Genomic DNA, 15349 nt, shown 5'->3' with positions numbered 1-15349 from the left:
AAGCTACAGTCCATGGGGTCACAAAGAATTTGACATGACTGAGCCACTAACATTTTTCACTTTTTTTTCTCGTCTTCATAAAAACCCTCAAACAAAGGCACTACGATACACACTTCTTACAGATTAAGAAACTGAGGCGTAGTGAGGTTCGTGCAGTAAGTGGGTGACGATTGCAGCCAGGGCTTCCAGACAATACAGCCCAGGCTACAGAGCCGCTCAGCCTATCAACACAGGCTCCCATTGTCTCACCTGATAAAGCTGGATGAGAAGAGCAACGCTGCTGACTGCCTCAACTAACATTCACTGAGCACCTTCCGTGCCCAGTACTCCAGCCATTTCCCTACACTGATGCCAGAAACAAACATGATCGTGTCAAAGGATTTGACAATTTGATCAGAGGAAGCTGCTTTGACTGTGTGATCCCCGTGACTACTGCTCTCACTAGCAGCCCCACTGTACTGAGCAAATTCAGTGGGTTGGCACAGGGCCGAGTGCTTTCTGGGATGGGGCACCTTAGACACATGAGAATGCTGAAGCACAGAGATGCTCATTGTTCAACTAACTAGGATTCCGAGGTAGGGAGACACTCTCTGAGGCAGCTCTGCCTTTTGCCCCTTAGCTTCCAGCTCTTCTCCACCCCCCAGAACACAGGGTCGTAGCTAGAGAACACCCTGGAATCCCAGGTGGCCTGGGAGTCTGGCTCTTCAAGACAAGGCCCTCCTTTCCCACCAAGGAGGCATGGCTATCCCTGCCTCTCTTCAGGGTGACTGTCACCCACGTCACTGCCCCCTCCCTCTAAGGAACGGGCCAGGTGTCCCCACTCCAGTTCTTAGTGCTTAGCCCCCCAGGGTGTGGCAGGGCATGTGGTAGCAGTGCCCTTTTTCACTAGCTCCGCACCTGCTGACCCCCAGTGGGGAGCACACAAACAGACTCCCAAGGGTCAGCACCTCCCCCACAACCCCACCCTAGGTCATCTTGAGGGACCCGGGGCACCGAGCTCTATCTGGGCACTTGGGAAGGAACTGTCAGGCAGCTGAGAGTGAAGTGAATGGTCACAGTAGCTGGTTGGTGTCAGGAAGGTAAAACTACTCAATGGGCTCAGCTTCTTCCTATTCTTGTGGTCACCTGTTGCTTCTCAGGAAGCCACTACAGAGAAAGACTCTCCAAGGAGCAGATGGGGAGAGCCTAGAATAGCCCCCAAGCACCACCATCCACCAAGCCCTGGGAGTGGGTGGCCTCTTCCTATAGATCCTGCTGCCGCTTGAACAGCCTTGCTGTAGGGGTGGGGTCTTCACACTTTCCACAAGTGCCAGGGAAGTGCCATGTCCCTCTCTAGGGTGAGAGGGAAGCAGAATGGCAGGAAGGGAGGGGCAGGAAGGGGGAAGCTGCACTCTGGGGCCTGTTAGAGCCAGATTCAGGTCCTGTTCCTCACCATTGTAGCTCTGGGACCTTGAATGAGTCACCTGGTTGCTCCGTGCCTCAGTTTCCTCATCTGTAAAATAGGGATAGGAATAGGACCTATCTACTTTACTAGGGTGTGGTAAGAATCAAATGACTTCATACAAGGACTTCTCTGGTGGTCCAGTGGCTATGATCCCACACTCCCAATGAAGGGGGCCTGGGTTCAACTGCTACAACTAAAGATCCCACATTCCACATGCTAAGACCTGGCACAGCTAAATAAATAAATATTAAGTAAAAATAAATGACTTCATATGGATAAAGTACCTAGAGGAAGACCGAAAAAAAATATTGCTGGAAAAAAAAAATCAATGAGCTCAGATTAGTGTTCAGATCTGCTAATATTGTCTCTCCCTATACACTACTGCATCCTAGTCCTAAATGGAAGAAGTTGAAGAAAAAGACTTCTTCAAAAGGGAATGTTCAACTATTTGAAGTAAATGACCACTTCCTGGTATCTTTACTGGATCTGGGAAAAGAGTACAAAATGATAAAGCCATTTGAGGCCACTTCCATTCATTCTCACCTCTGCAGCTCTCATCTACTCCTTTGAAACCTCCCTGAGGTCCCACAACTTCTGTGCCATCTTCTAAGTCAACTTTCAACCCCTGAAGCCTCCTCACATTCCAAACCCCTCCACTCCCATTGTGTTATACATCAGTTCAGTTCAGTTCAGTCTCTCAGTCATGTCTAGCCCTTTGCAACCTCATGGACTACAGCACGCCAGGCCTCCCTGTCCATCACCAACTCCCGGAGTTTACTCAAACTCATGTCCATTGAGTCAGTGATGCCATCCAACCATCTCATCCTCTGTCATCCCCTTCTCCTCCCGCCCTCAATCTTTCCCAGCATCAGGGTCTTTTCAAATGAGTCAGTTCTTCACATCAGGTGACCAAAGTACTGGAGTTTCGGTTTCAGCATCAGTCCTTCCAATGAATACTCAGGACTGATTTCCTTTAGGATGGACTGGTTGGATCTCCTTGCAGTCCAAGGGACTCTCAAGCATCTTCTCCAACACCACAGTTCAAAAGCATCAATTCTTCAGCCCTCGGTTTTCTTTATAGTCCAACTCTCACATTCATACATGACTACTGGAAAAACCATAGCTTTGACTAGACGGATTTTGTTGCAAAATGATGTCTCTGCTTTTTAATATCCTGTCTAGGTTGGTCATAACTTTTCTTCTAAGGAGCAAGCGTCTTTTAATAATATGGCTGCAGTCACCATCTGGAGTGATTTTGGAGCCCCAAAAAATAAAGTCTGACACTGTTTCCACTATTTCCCCATCTATTTTCCATGAAGTGATGAGACCAGATGCCATGATCTTAGTTTTCTGAATGTTGAGTTTTAAGCCAACATTTTCACTCTCCTCTTTCACTTTCATCAACAGACTCTTTAGGAGTTCTTCACTTTCTGCCATAAGGGTGGTGTCATCTGCATATCTGGGGTTATTGATATTTCTCCCGGCAATCTTGATTCCAGACTGTGCTTCATCAAGTCCAGCATTTCTCATGATATACTCTGCATATAAGTTAAATAAGCAAGGTGACAATATACAGCCTTGACATAGTCCTTTCCCTATTTGGAATCAGTCTGTTGTTCCATGTCCAGTTCTAACTGTTGCTTCCTAATCTGCATACAAGATTTCTCAGGAGGCAGGTCAGGTGGTCTGGGATTCCCATCTCTTTAAGAATTTTCCACAGTTTATTGTGATCCACACAGTCAAAGGCTTTGGCGTAGTCAATAAAGAAGAAATAGATGCTTTTCTGGAACTCTCTTGCTTTTTCAATGATTCAACAGACGTTAGCAATTTGATCTCTGGTTCCTCTCCCTTTTCTAAAACCAGCTTGAACATCTGGAAGTTCACGGTTCACGTACTGTTGAAGCCCGGCTTGGAGAATTTTGAGCATTACTTTCCTAGCATGTGAGATGAGTGCAATTGTGCAGTAGTTTGAGCATTCTTTGGCATTGCCTTTCTTTGGGATTGGAATGAAAACTGACCTTTTCCAGTCCTGTGGCCACTGCTGAGTTTTCTAAATTTGCTGGCATATTGAGTGTAGCACTTTCACAGCATCATCTTTTAGGATTTGAATTAGCTCAACTGGAATTCCATCACCTCCACTAGCTTTGTTCTTAGTGATGCTTTCTAAGGCCCACTTGACCTCACATTCCAGGATGTCTGGCTCTAGGTGAGTGATCACACCATCATGATTATCTGGGTCCTGAAGATTGTTTTTGTATAGTTCTTTTGTGTATTCTTGCCACCTCTTCTTAATATCTTCTGCTTCTGTTAGGTTCATACCATTTCTGTCCTTTATTCATCTGTCCTTTATTTATCTGATACAGATTTGCCCTGAGAGTCCAGGAGACTCTGGCAGAGGCGTGGGTCAGTGATGGCCTGCTGCAGGGTTGGAGGTACTGAGTGCAGCAGAGCATGCATTGGATCTTTTGAAGGAGGTCACCATTATCTTCATTACCTGCGCCATAGTTTGGCCCCAGGTAAATAATAGGGAGGGAACACAGCCCCATCCACCAACAGAAAATTGGATTACAGATTTACTGAGGACACCCTGCCCATCAGAACAAGACCCAATTTCCCTCTCAGTCAGTCTTTCCCATCAGGAAGCTTCCATGAGCCTCTTATCCTTCTCCATCAGAGAGCAGACAGACTGAAAACCACAATCACAGAAAACTAACCAATCTGATCACATGGACCACATCCTTGTTTAATTCAATGAAACTATGAGCCATGCCATGTAGGGCCACCCAAGATGGACGGGTCATGGTGAAGAGTTTTGACAAAAGGCGATTCACTGGCGAAAGAAATGGCAAACTACTTCAGTTATTCTTGCCTTGAGAACCCCAAGAACAGTATGAAAAGGCAAAAAGATAGGACACTGAAAGATGAACTCCCGAGGTTGGTAGGTGCCCAATATGCTACTGGACATCAGTGGAGAAATAACTCCAGAAAGAATGAAGAGACAGAGCCAAAGCAAATACAACACCCAGTTGTGGATGTGACTGGTCATGGAAGCAAAGTCTGATGCTATAAAGAGCAATATTGCATAGGAACCTGGAATGTTAGGTTCATGAATCAAGGCAAATTGGAAGTGGTCAAACAGGAGATGGCAAGAGTGAATGTCGACATTCTAGGAATCAGCAAACTAAAATGGACTGGAATGGGTGAATTTAACTCAGATGATCATTATATCTACTACTGTGGGCATGAATCCCTTAGAAGAAATGGAGTAGCCATAATAGTCACAAAAGAGTCTGAAATGCACTACTTGGATGCAATCTTTCTAAAAAACGACAGAATGATCTCTATTCGTTTCCAAGGCAAACCATTCAATATCACAGTAATCCAAGTCTATGCCCCAACCAGTAATGCTGAAGAAGTTGAAGTTGAACAGTTCTGTGAAGACCTACAAGACCTTCTAGAACTAACACCCAAAAATGATGTCCTTTTCATTATAGGGGGCTGGAATGCAAAAATAGGAAGTCAAGAAATACCTGGAGTAACAGGCAAATTTGGCCTAGGTGTACAGAATGAAGCAGGGCAAAGGCTAATAGAGTTTTGCCAAGAAAACACATTGGTCATAGCAAACACCATCTTCCAACAACACAAGAGAAGACTCTGCATATGGACATCACCAGATGGTCAGCACCGAAATCAGACTGATTATATTCTTTGCAGCCAAAGATGGAGAAGCTCTATACTGTCAGCAAAAAACAAGACTGGGAGCAGACTGTGGCTCAGATCATGAACTCCTTATTGCCAAATTCAGACTTAAATTGAAGAAAGTAGGGAAAACCACTAGACCATTCAGGTATGACCTAAATCAAATCCCTTATGATTATACAGTGAAAGTGACAAATAGATTCAAGGGATTAGATCTGATAGATGGAGTGCCTGAAGAACTATGGACAGAGATTCCTGACATTGTACAGGAGGCAGTGATCAAGATCATCGCTATGAAAAAGAAATGCAAAAAGGCAAAATGGTTGTCTGAGGAGGCCTTACAAATAGCTGTGAAAAGAAGAGAAGTGAAAAGCAAAGGAAAAAAGGAAAGATATACCCATCTGAATGCAGAGTTCCAAAGAATAGCAAGGAGAGATAAGAAAGCCTTCCTCAGTGATCAATGTGTTATACATATCAGCATTTAATTACATTCTGCCTAGTTTTGTTGCCTGAGGTCTTTCAAACAGACCTAGGTTCAAATCCCGCCTTCACCACTACTGGCTTTGCCATGGTAGGCAGCTTACTTAGCCTCCCTGATTTGCAAACCAGTCATAATTATATTTTACAAGACAATCATGTTTACATGAGACATCAGTGGAAGATTCTAGCACACAAGAGATATTAAAAAAATGTTGATTTTCTTCCAAACTGGGTTATAAATGGCATGACATCTGAAACTACAATTCAAACTTCTTGCGTTGAACAGACAGCTGAACACATTGAAGTAAGGCAGCAAATATATCATTGGCTTACAAGGACTTATTTGGAATTGTGTGGAAAATTTTCAACATATAATTCAATAGCAGGTTCTCGAATACTTATAATACTGTTTTGCTCAATCCCTCTTTTAGAAGCACAGGCCATCAGAGTGGAATGTTCATATATGTGACAACCACAGTCGAGTAACAACCCAGGAGAATGAGGGATAACATGGGGAAAAACCACCACAGATCCACAGCCCATAGAGGGGAGTGACAACACATGTCAGGTCCCCTACTTTTGGGCAATCTGTATCAATGAGCATAATCTTTGACACCGAAATGCCCCATGCTTAAAATTTATTCTAGGGAGATAATACAAATGAGCTACAAGGATGCAATAATGCAGCATTATTTATGATATGTCAAAATTAGAAATATCCTAATAAGCTAAATCACCATATCATTCTTTAATAAGAATGTAACTGATCCAGAGAGTGATATAGGATGATAAACATGATGGTCAATGAATACAGTAGGTATAAAACAGCAGGACTATAATACAGTTCGTAAGAGTACACATAATGTATATGTGTTTATATATACATAACAGAGATATTTAGAAAAATGTTGGCCAAAATGTTAATAGTTATCATTTATGGGTGGTGACTTTTTATTTTATTCTTTAGTACTTTTTGTATTCTTTGAATTTTCTACATAATAATGTATTTATCTTTTTAATCAGGAAAAAAAGTACCTTTTTTTTAAAAATCGGGGAATAACTGTTTTACAATGTTGTCTTGGTTTCTGCTATACAATGCAAATCAGCCATAATTATATATATGTCTCCTTCCTCTAGAGCCTCCCTCCCCCCTCCCATGCCACTTCTCTAGGTCATCACAGAGCGCGAGGCTGGGCTCCCTGTTTTATATATACAGCAGCTTCCCACTAGCTAGCTATCTTCCACATGATAGTGTATATATGTCAGTGCCACTTTCTCAATTCGTCCCACCCTCTCCTTCCCCTGCTGCGTCCACAAGTCAATTCTCTACGTCTGCATCTCTACTCCTTCCCTGCAAATGGGTTCATCAGTACTATTTTTCTAGATTTCATATATATATGTGTGTGTTAATATATGATATTTGTTTTTCTCTTTCTGACTTACTTCATTCTATAGAACAGGCTCCAGGTTCACCCACCTCACTACAACTGACTCAAATTCGTTCCTTTTTATGGCTGAGTAATATTGCATTATATACATGGTTGGTGGGAATGTGAATTGATACAGCCACTACAGAGAACAATATGGAAATTCCTTTAAAAACTAGGGATACAACTACCATATGACCAAGCAATCCCACTAATAGGGCATGTATCCTGAGAAAACCACGATTCTAAAAGACACGTGCTTCCCTGGTGGCTCAGCTGGTAAAGAATCTGCCTGCAATGTGGGAGACCTGGGTTCGATCTCTGGGATGGGAAGATCACCTGGAGAAGGGAAAGGCTACCCACTCCAGTATTCTGGCCTGGAGAATTCCATGGACTCTATAGTCCATGGGGTCGTAAAGAGTCGGACACAACTGAGCGACTCTCACTTTCTTTTCAAAAGACACATGCACCCAAAGTTCATTGCAGCACTATTTACAATAGCCAGGATGTGGAAGGAATAACATTTTTATTTGAGGTAAAATAAATCTCCTTACAAAGTGAGCTGCTTTGTTCTGCTTCTTCCTGCTTTAGTTCTCTGCAACACTCTAATTTCCTTTCAGTTGCAAAAGTCTAAAAGGCAGACTATCAGTTCTGCTCTGCCTAACCTCTTAAGGCCTCTGGTCTGATCAGAGGTCAAAATGCAAGGGAACTGTTTGGCTCCTTCTAAAGGGGATTCTTTGTATCAGATAGGACGGCTGTGACATAAGAACTCCTTGTGTAAGGACTGTTTATGCTTCATTAAAGCTACCTACTCGAAATGGGAATGGGAAAGGGAAGGTTATTTTAGGGTCAACTTTTTCTTCAAAGAAAACAGCATTTCAGGTACTTATTGCCTTGCTCAAAAGTATGTGCATGAGTCCAGGGGTGTGTCTGTGTCATCTGCATTCCATCTCACAAAATACTTCCTTTGAGATTCCCATCACGTCCCACTTCACTAGGGTATTATTAGCATATTTGCCGTTTTCCCTTTTATCCCCTCCAACTTCAGCCACCAGAAAAACAGCTATACACAGACCCTACAAAAGACGGAATGCCCATGAAAACATTAAAATATTGGCCTGAAACTATGCAAGAACCCAAGGGTCTTTCTGTTTCTTATTCTGAACGTGCTACCAAGGCTAAAAGATTGAAACATGTAAAATATCATGTATGAAACGAGTTGCCAGTCCAGGTTTGATGCACGATACTGGATGCTTGGGGCTGGTGCACTGGGACGACCCAGAGGGATGGTATGGGAAGGGAGGAGGGAGGAGGGTTCAGGATGTGGAACACATGTATACCTGTGGCGGATTCATTTTGATATTTGGCAAAACTAATACAATTTTGTAAAGTTTAAAAATAATATAAAATTTTTAAAAAAAAGGCTAAAAGATTCCTTACCTGCTTTATGAAGCGTAACTGAGATTCAGCAATTCCGTGAATGAAAGACTCAGGTGAAGAGCCTCTTGGAGTACCATCAGTAGCTGGTTGGCTTGAAGGGCCCCACAGCATTTCACGGACAGATGGGGGATTCAAGTCTACATGGAAGTCAGCTGAAATCTTACAGTTGTTCTTCACATCAAACAAGGCAAGATTAATAAAAAAGGGTTCAACCTGGGAATGAAAACCATTACATTTTTAAACAATGACTTTTATTTTAGGTGGGATGGGGGAGGGACACAAATTACAGAACTTTTTTTTTTTGTTGTTCTTCAAGTTTCTGTGATTACAGTTCCTTTCTGAGTTCAATATTCAGCTAAAAGTGTATTATGGCTCATTTGCATATGAGAAAGAGCTTTCTAAATAACAGACTCTCAAATTGTAACTTTTGTCCTGTGTAATTTCATAAGTTACAAATTTTTTTAAATGAGTAGAAATCGGAAGCCACACTTAAAGAACATCAATTATTCTATGAATAAATTTTAATTCTCCATAGGCTTATTGAAATTACCTAAAAATAATGCCAATATTACACAGTAGAAATAAATCTTCCCTTTTTCTATATTACAGCTTACTGGATTATACATTTAATAAGAGCTAATATCAGTCAAAATCAAATTACTTGACAAAAGCTTTGTCCCATCAGCATTTTGGAAGACATGATTCCTCTCTACAGATGGCATTTGAAAGCTGGTCACAAAGAGAAATTTCATGCCAGATGGCATAAAGATTAACCCTCTACACACCGAGAGTCTGCTAGTGCATCTCAGCTACTTCATAAGAGAATAAATAATCACTGGATACTTTTCAAACATAAACTAGAACTCCCTTACCCCCCCAAAAAAAAAGAAAACAAAAAAAGGTGAACAGAAAATGCAGTCTTTTGGGCGATTTTACATTCATAGTTTCAAGTATTCCTAAGCAGCTCAAATGATCTGTGACAGCTAATAATTAGAATTTTCTGTGCAGAACACAATGAATTTACTCTATGAGAATAGTGAGTGAGACAAGCTGACTGAACAGCCTCTGTGTTCCTTCATGATTTTGGTGTTCCTTATTCATGGCTATGAGTCAATTTCACAGAAGTCATATTCTCTAGTAAAATTTACAAATTTGAGGACTTTCTAGGTTCTGGAGATATGTCCCTCCTGAAGGTCAAGAGCCTACCTACTCTGCTATTTTGAATAGGTAAGACTTTCATGAATCCTCTCAAGATGAAAACATATTCCTATCCTGGCAAAAGAAAGACAAATAAAATTCTTCCATGTCAAATTTATTATAACATGTAGCAATGGAATTTTCACCCAGTAAATTAGTTCTCAGCAAAACAAAACAAAACAAAACAGTAGTTTCTTTAATGTACTGGTTTAAGGGAGGTAGAAGAAAAAGTCATACATACGTTTGTGGGTGGTCCTTTTGCATTGTCTCCAACTTGACCCAAGATATTGAACATTAAATCATGGCAATTTACCAAGAAACGTTTATTGCACTTTTCCTCAAATGGCTTTATATCAGGTTCAATTCCTGAAAAGTCCAACCTCTAAAAAACAGATAATATGAATCATTTCTCTCCCAAAATAGAATTCACATGAATTCACATAGATCTCTAAGCAAAACTTGCAAAATCTAACAGATCTCTGTCCATTCTTCATTTGAACTCTTAATTTTTTTCATTCAATGAGCCTTTGTAGCGTTCTTACACTAAGGTTCTAACACTGAAATAAATCCCTGCCTCACTCCTGACCCTGCTCCTCTGATTTCATCTCCTACCACTCAAGCCTGCCCCCTCCCTCTGTTTCAGCTCCACCAGCCTCTTTGGTTATTTTTCCAGCACACAAAGTACACTCCCACCTCAGGACCTTTGAACTTGCTGTTCTGTCAGGAACTCTCTTCCCCCAAGATAGATGCATGGTTTACTCCCTCATTTCATTCAAGTCTCTAATCAGTCCCAAAGAGAGACTTTCCTTAACTCCCTATATAGAATTATATACTCTCTGACAGCCTATACTCCCTTTCCTTAATTAAGTTTCTAACATTATTTTTAACATTTACTTCATTATTTATTGTTTGTCCTCCCCACAAAATACTGTGTTCCAGGATGGTAGGAATTTTGTTTCTTTTCTGAGCTGTGCATGAAACAAATTTGACATGAATGGATATGGGAGGCAAGAATAATACCATGGCCTCTAACTTGGAAGATTCAGTAGATTGTGATGTTATAAACTTAGTTGTGAAATAAAAATGAATAGCAGATTTAAGGGGAGGGTGAATAGAGACAATGACTTCAGTTTAGGATATGCTGAGTTTGAAAGGATACAAGTAACTGGTTAGAAAATAGGAAAGGTGTGGGTTGGAGATCTGGATTTCAGAATCAGTGGCAACTAGGATGAGGAGGATGAGGCTGGAACCCTGGGGACCACCTACACTGAAATGATGGACAGAGGGTGAGGCGTGTACATAGGAAACAAGACCGCTGAGCTCAGCTTCTAACAGAGCTGGAGGATGAATCCTGGCTGCCACTGAGATATATTTTTTAAATTATTCGTACTTCAAAAAAAGTTTAAAAGAAGATACTGAGAGTCAAGAAATTCCTCCAAGCAGGGGAAGAATCTGTCCCCCTCCCCCGCCCCAAAGAAACTCACTGAATCCCCCTTCAGCTCACCCAGCTCAGGCGATCTGAGTTCATCTGTTCATTCTGATTGTCTGAACAGATTCACATTCTGTTCACAAATGTAAGAAAAAGTATAGACTGTGGCACAACTTACTATACTTTCAATAAGACCAGAGAGAGGGTAGATGGGAAGTGACTGGATGAATCTGAGCAGAATATATTGCCAGTATGGAAAAGTCAAGCCAAGAAACACAAGAATTTTTCTCAATTGCCTGAGTAATTCAAGCCAAAACAGGTATTGTGCCTGAAGAGTCTTAGATAATTATAGCTGTTCTGACCTTGCCTGCGTCACTGACAAAACTCCCCTTAAAAGGGCCTAAAGTATAAGATTCGTACCTGAAAGCATAATTTTTTCCCCTAGAGTCTATTTATCTACAAATGTGTGGGACTAGACAGCTCCCTCTTGAACACTTATCTATCTGTGGAGCCAGCAAAGGCAAGTCATTGCCATGGAGATCAATTCTAATTTCCGCCCATTTATCTGCTCTCCTTTGGAGCTTACTCAGACAGTGGAATGTGAAGGAAAACTGGACTAAACCACTCCAGCCCCCTTTCTCTTCTGAGGCCTGTGCGTGCAAATGTGGGGACATACGGCCTTCCCTAGGAGTTCAAAGTCAGAACCATCTCCTTCAGTCAGTGTTTCTTTATTCTCTACAGTCAGTGGTAGAAAACTCGTCTCTGGGCACTGAACTCTGACCATAAGGGAAGGCTGATATTATCGGATGGCACTGCCTACCTAGAAATGTACACACAACCTGGATTTCTCTGTGGTAAAATTGGCCTTCCATAATTAACACTGAATTCAATTTTTGCTCAAACTTTCATCCCAACTGTAAATTTTTCTCTCACTGTAGCTCACTGATAAACAAACATAAAATCAGTTCTGTTCCATGACCACAAAAACACTACACCACAAATTTTTTAAAGACATTGGATGGAGTTTCAACCACAGTCAATTGGCTTCTTTGTATACAATCAAAGAGTCTGACATGTTCAATTAGAGTGCAATCAAGATGGCGGGGGGTGGGGTGCATGGGACAACAAGTGAATCAAAGGCTCAGACATGGTTCAAATGAGTAAATTTCTGAATGAATATCTTAGAACTACATTCCCAAGGCCTGCTATACACTTTCTGGAAAAAAATTATAGAACTTACACAAATAATATAATAGTGCTATGGGGGAAAAATATGAAACATTTAAAATGAATTTTCCCCAGATAATTTTATTTTTTCATGTGGTATTTTTATTAAGGAAAAACTTCTGCATTATTGATAGACTACATACTTTTTCCATTTCAGACTAAAAGAATTTTAGTTATAAAAATGTCTGAAGCAAAAGAAACACAATCTATCTTCCCAAAATTATTTTATATTTTATTGCTACATATTCACTGAGAAAAAAAAAACTATAATGCTTATATAATGCATACTATTTTAAAATTCCATAGAGAAAACCCCTTCATGGATCACAGCCTTGTCATGGCAAAGAGGCTTGCGTAACTCTGTGAATCTATGAGCCATGCCATGTAGGACCAACCAAGACAAACAGGACAGGGTGAAGAGTTCTGACAAAATGTGGTCTACTAGAGGAAGAATGGCAACCCACTCCAGTATTCTTGCCATGAGAACTCCATGAATGGTAGTAAAAGGCAAAAACATATGAAACCAGAAGATGAGCCCCCCAGATCAGAAGCTGTCCAATATGCTATTGGGGAAGAGCAGAGGGCAATTACTAATAGCTCCAGAAAGAATGAAGAGGCTGGGCCAAAATGGAAACAACACTCAGCTCTGGATATGTCTGGTGGTGAAAGTAAAGTCCAATGCTATAAAGAACAATATTGAATAGAAAATCAAGGTAAATTGGAGGTGGTCAAGCAGAAAGAGGATGGCAAGAGTGAACATCAACATTTTAGGAATCAATGAACTAAAATGGACGGGAATGGGTGATTTAACTCAGATGGCCATTATATCTACTACTGTGGGCAAGAATCCTTTAGAAGAAATGGAGTAACCCTCATAGTCAACAAAAGAATGTGAAATGCTGAGACATTACTTTACTGACAAAGGTCTGTATAGTCAAACCTATGGTTTTTCCAGTAGTTGTGTACAGATGGAAAAAGCTGGACCATAAAGAAAGCTAAGTGCAGAAAAATTGATGCTTTTGAATTGTGGTGCTGGAGAAGACTCTTGAGAGTACCTTGGACAGCAAGGAGATGAAACCAGTCAATCCTAAAGGAAATCAATCCAGAATATTCATTGGAAGGACTGATGCTGCAGCTGAAGCTACAATACTTTGGCCACCTGACACAAAGAGCCAACTCATTGGAAAAAAAACCCTGATGCTAGGAAAGATTGAAGGCAAAAGGAGAAGGGGGTGGCGGAAGATGAGATGGCTAGAATGGACATGAATTTGCTCAAACTCTGGGAGACAGTGGAGGACAGATGAGCCTGACTTGCTGCAGTCCATGGGGTTGCAAAGTGTCAGAGAGTACTTAACAACTGAACAACAATATGTAGAAAAACTGAAAAGAAAACCAAAAGATTCATCTTCCCTCAAGTATTTTATTTTCATGTGAAGTATTTTCTATTAAGAAAAATATCTGTAACATTTAGACATGGTAGAAGTTTACCATTTTTAAAAATTGGTAATTTAATTGGAAAATATCATGGAATTACCTAAATCAGAAGAAAATATGAAAAAGAATAGATACATGTATATGTATAACTGAATCACTCTGTTGTACACCTGAAACTAACACAACATTGTTAATCAACTATACACAAATATAAAATATAAATTAAAAAATAAAAGGTAAAGAGAATCATGGAACTAAATATTAACTACATATTTAGTAGTATCTTAGTACTAAAAGTGCCTCACTCTCGTGAAAGAGACTAAAATACACATGTGCATGTAAATTTGCACTTTCCTGGATCGCTTTCCCTCTGAAGTGAGATTAAACCAGGCATGAAAATTATCCCAGTTCTACAGGCCTACATCAAAAATGGAAAATAAACATGTCTCATATGACGTGGTATTCCTTATACTATACATTTTCACTGATACTGGATCACAATTGTATTTAATGTGTTAAAAGCACTGAAACCATTGTTAAAGATTCTTTAATTTATTGACTTTGAAGAGTAAGATGAAGTGAAAACAATATAAAGAATTGAGAGGAATATATATATACACACACATATATACAGTTCCAAACTATTTGTATATTTTCAGCCCTCCTAGTGAAATTAGTTATTAAGCTACCTATTCAAAGAAACCAAGACAAAAAAATATAAAGCAATAAATATATGCCCAGTAGTTCAAAAATCAGTGATTTAAACATTTCAGACACTGTTTATCTGAATAAGCAACAATTATTTAAAGCAATATATCATTAATACCTGAACTTCTGAATCAAAAGAAAAGAGATTCTGTCTTCCATCTCCTCTACTGAGCTTGTTTAGTTGTTCAGTTTCTCTTCCATACTAAAATTGAAACAGACATATATATATATATATATATATATATATATACACACACACACACACACACATATACACGTGTTGATCATTACTTCATTTCCTTCAAAACAGTATTAAATGCCATTTAATGATCTAGTTTATGAGAAACTAGCAACTTGACACAGCTTCAAATATACACTCTTCTCTACTTCCAAGTACTTAAGGTGGATAAAGAATGCTTGCTGTGCAGAGTTACAGTCATCAACCTGTGCTATTAATCAAGTATTTACACTTTCTATACACTTTTTTAAGACCAAGAATATTATTCAACCCATAGTACAAAAAAGAAATACAAGAGACTTGTGATATAAAAGATAATTAACAAGAGAACTAATCCATGGTGCTACTCATCCATGATATATATAATATATATATATATATAAATCCATGAGTATATATGTTTTATATATATATATATGTATATTATATACAATTCTGATTCTATCACTTTAGGAAAAAAACATAATGGGCTCTATGGTCTGAAATAACAAAGACTCAAAGGGAACACATTAAAATCTACAGGGGATCATGAGTGTGTTTCAAAATTTTTGAAAATATATTAACATTGAAGCTTAAGAGAATGGTAAATTTAAAACAGAAAAAAGTAACATCTAAATCTGTATAAG

At 39.8% G+C, this 15349-nt stretch overlaps 1 protein-coding gene across 1 annotated transcript in view; it reads right to left on the bottom strand.

The window, feature by feature from the left end:
- Positions 1-15349, bottom strand: part of DOCK11 (dedicator of cytokinesis 11) — a 509230-nt gene that overhangs the window by 416781 nt on the left and 77100 nt on the right. Inside the window, 3 exon segments of the mRNA XM_045164356.1 lie at positions 8491-8703; positions 9929-10069; positions 14604-14687. Coding sequence (XP_045020291.1) covers positions 8491-8703; positions 9929-10069; positions 14604-14687 — 438 coding nt within the window.

This window comes from Bubalus bubalis, chromosome X (assembly GCF_019923935.1).
Source record: "Bubalus bubalis isolate 160015118507 breed Murrah chromosome X, NDDB_SH_1, whole genome shotgun sequence".
Classification (NCBI taxonomy): Eukaryota; Metazoa; Chordata; class Mammalia; order Artiodactyla; family Bovidae; genus Bubalus; species Bubalus bubalis.
The sequence above is the reverse complement of the archived record's forward strand: the minus strand, read 5'-3'. Positions and strand labels throughout refer to the sequence as shown.